General features: G+C 43.0%; 1 protein-coding gene across 1 annotated transcript in view; it reads right to left on the bottom strand.

Annotated features, from left to right (window-relative positions):
* cadps2 (Ca++-dependent secretion activator 2) overlaps nucleotides 1–3673 on the bottom strand; it is a 294438-nt gene that overhangs the window by 37851 nt on the left and 252914 nt on the right. Inside the window, 2 exon segments of the mRNA XM_032522241.1 lie at nucleotides 2440–2587; nucleotides 3050–3205. Coding sequence (XP_032378132.1) covers nucleotides 2440–2587; nucleotides 3050–3205 — 304 coding nt within the window.

The raw sequence follows: 3673 nt of genomic DNA, 5'->3' as shown, positions 1-3673 counted from the left end.
GAGCCTGGGAGCGAACGTTTCCTGTTGACCGCCGCACTAACGCACTCATTTCCACACACAAAGTAAGTTTACATTTGGTAACTGCAGTGCTAGTTGTACTTTACGTGTGGAGGAATAAATCATTGCAATACAATCTTGAGCATGTGTTGATGCATCTCTCAGCGTTCAGTCCATCGCGGCAGCACTTTGTTGGACTGCTGACAGTCATATAACCAAAAGATGTATCCTGGAGTTCATTCAAACCTTTAATTTGTTTAAAAAAGTACTACATTAATATGTCTTTTTTAAATCCGACTGAAAGAGACAACTGAATTGTGAAGTGCAATAATTTCAGAGACAATTAATTGTACAGAAAGATTTGGAATTGCAACTCTACCTGTTGCTGTGACCCCGCCCCCTTTATTTCCTCTTTTTATTGTAGTTACTGGTCTCGCCGTGGCTGAAATCGTCTTTGTTTTAGCATTTCGGAAAAAAATGTTTAATAAAACATGCCAATACAACACTAGAAGCAGTCTCTGTGCAGATCCTGTGTGTGTGTGTGTGTGTGTATGGAGCTGGAACACAGAGTGTCCTTCTGCAGGCAGGTATTTGGGAATGAATGCACAAGACCGTGTGTTTTATTGAGCAGCGGTGGCTTGTTGGAAGCCGGAGAAAGCAATCTGAAGGGCAAGAGAGCAGCGAGCTTAGCTCTCTGTCTGCGGCCAAGGGTTTCGCTCTCAGCGAAGCCAAGGCCGCCCGCCTCGCTCGGGCGTCACGGTCATCCATTTAATAGCTTGAGTCGAGCGTTTGGCTGTTTTCAAGTGAACACAAATACACCTGAACTGGCCGCCTGCTGGATTTTTTTGGGAGGGAAAGAGTCACATTTTTAGTGGCTGCTCTGGCGGTTTGACCCGACCTGTTCAGTGTGAGTTTTAAAATAAAAGACGGCTAGGGTGTTTTTTTCTCAGAAGCTGACACACTTTCGCTCAGCGAGGGATGAGTCTCTGATGGGAAGCTGTGAGATGCAAACTGAAAAATACAGACCGCCCGTCCGTCTTAAGTGATTTAGCCTGAAATTCAGCCAAGACTCGTTTTTCTACAAACAAAAGGAAAATATTCTGCCAACGGGAAGAAGATTCCTTTTGTTCAAGTTTCTCCTCTTCTTTGAGATTATTTCTAGAAATGAGATAATGCCAGGATCAGCGGCGGGTTATGATATCAGACCGAAATCAATCTGTCTCAGTGGAATTGCTGCAATTAAAAAAAAAAAAGATTCACTCACAAAGATGACATAATTCAGCGCAGAGTTCAATCTTTGGGTTATGTCGCTTATATAACATGTCTTCTTCAAAGACTACTGGAAATAAACCTTCCAAAATGTAGGTGTTAGTGCCTGTTGATTTCTACCTAAATTCACCAAAAGATGTAATTCGATAATGCCTCAATTGCATATTTAAACAGTGGAATTTCAGAAAACTTGTAATACAATACAATAGTTTTCCTAGGGCACTTTCACATCGATAGTTCAGTGGATTCGGGGGATAAGTAACAACATTTTTGCATTTTTCAACTTCTGATATGTACCTAATCATTTTCAACTGGCGCAGTAACCACATTGCAGAAGACAAGAAGAAAATATCAGCGGAAAACTGCTTTTTAAAATGTAACAGTCATTCTTTTTTTTTTTTTAGTGGTGCCTTTTATGTTCAATTAAATCTTCAATTTGTTCAATAAAATAATGTTGGAAATGATTTCCTATCAATTGTGCTAAATTCAACAAGCAATTTTGTATTTTACTACTGAAAGGTGCAGAACTGAGTAACTTTAAGTACACAGTTTGGGTATTGCAAGTAATATGGTTATTGCGATATTCAACAATGTTACCACATATTTTCCTCATACCATGCAGCCCCGGTCTATATCAACAACGTTCCTCTTCCAGGATTTCTCCGGTGCCGCCGGCAATTCTGCCAGGTGTCCCTCTTTTTGGCCGGATGTCCGTTACCTTCCTCTGTCTTTGCATCTGTGTTCTAACCTCTGGTGGATTTCTGAGGACTATGGTTACCTGGTCCTCAGATCTCTGCAGGGTAAATCCAGACAGCTAGCTAGACTATCTGTCCAATCAGAGGACTATGGTGACCTGGTCCCCAGATCTCTGCAGGGTAAATCCAGACAGCTAGCTAGACTATCTGTCCAATCTGAGGACTATGGTTACCTGGTCCTCAGGTCTCTGCAGGGTAAATCCAGACAGCTAGCTAGACTATCTGTTTTGCAGAGGCCCCGTGGCTCTACTCGGTGCTTAGTGCCGCCCAACACGATTGTGATTGGTTTAAAGAAATGCCAATATCCCAAAGCACGTTTTTCTCCCATCCCAGAATGCTTTGTAGACTAGCCAGACCCTCCTCTGCAGCGCTGTGGAGGAAGGTCTGGCAATGAGAGACTATTTGACCGTTAGCTTACCTCCTGACCGGTGTCCAGCACGCAGAGCTTGGAGCACTGCTTCTTGGCGTCCATCAGCAAGTTGAACATGGTGCAGACGGACAACGGCACCCGGAAGTCCGTTGACTTACTCGCTTTCTGCATTTTGGAATCAAATGCAGATTTGGTTCTGTGGGGGCAAAAACACAAAAAGAGGTTTGTACTGTTGTTGGTCAAAAAAATGGCTGAAGTGTAACAAATGTTCTGTAGAACTGTGACACAGTTTTGTGAAACTTTTTGTTAAATTACAATAAAGTCCACAGAACTAAAAATGCTTTGAGTAACACTGTTAATAAGCTTTACAAAAGCAGGTTAGATTTCAGTTGTTGAGCTTTAAGGATTGTTTTTTTAGGTTAGAAATGAGTTTGCTTGGATTTGTTTTTGAGCTTGTGGAGGTCTTGAACTGAGAAGCCAATTACTGGAGGGACAGCTGTGTGAATTTACACTGTGGTTTCTATCTTTATAGTATTAAAAAAAGGGATTCACGTCGGTAGATGTGCGGCACAAAAAGAAAAAACAAAAGAGTGAGAAGGACCCAGACAGATGTGAACCCAGAGGTCCTGATCCAGCTGTGGCGACCTCTCAGTCTGACCTCTTGACACAGGCCTCCATCATGTCGCTCGCCAGCAGTTTGAGTCTCTGCTCCAGATGTTTGGCAAACTCAGGCTCCGGCCAATGGAGGTCCAGCACGAACATCTGCAGAGCATCCAGCTTCCAGAACAAATCCTCCGAGGTGGCCGAGCCGTTACTGCAGCAAGGATGGAGAGGGTTACTAACCGAACACCACAAAGACAACAACAACACACTTATTCACATTGAGCTTCTGTGTTTTCCAACAAGGATCTTCTACAATGCTCATTTGTTCCACACAACTCTTTTACGTACTAGTAGTCTTTTCCAAACCATCCATCAGTTTTTGATGTAGGATTTAACACAGTGGATTGAAAATGACACCATATTTTGTTGTACTGCACAGATCCTGTTTTCACCCTGTGTGTTTAGGTCTCTGTTTTAGGTCCAGAGTGAGACATCTCACTTCTATACTATCTTTGTTGGGAGCTGCACATGCTCAGTATCTCGGTAAGATCCCATCAGCTAGATAACTCTTTCTCCAGCTTTGGTCAGTCCAAGGCTGGATCAGCTGGGAGACTTCTTCTAGACCAGGGACACTTGTGGAATACCTGCAGAACCGGGACAGGAAGTAGAACAGGGACAG

This window comes from Etheostoma spectabile, chromosome 8 (genome assembly GCF_008692095.1).
Source record: "Etheostoma spectabile isolate EspeVRDwgs_2016 chromosome 8, UIUC_Espe_1.0, whole genome shotgun sequence".
Classification (NCBI taxonomy): Eukaryota; Metazoa; Chordata; class Actinopteri; order Perciformes; family Percidae; genus Etheostoma; species Etheostoma spectabile.
Note: the sequence above shows the minus strand (reverse complement) of the source record. Positions and strands in the feature narration are given on the sequence as shown.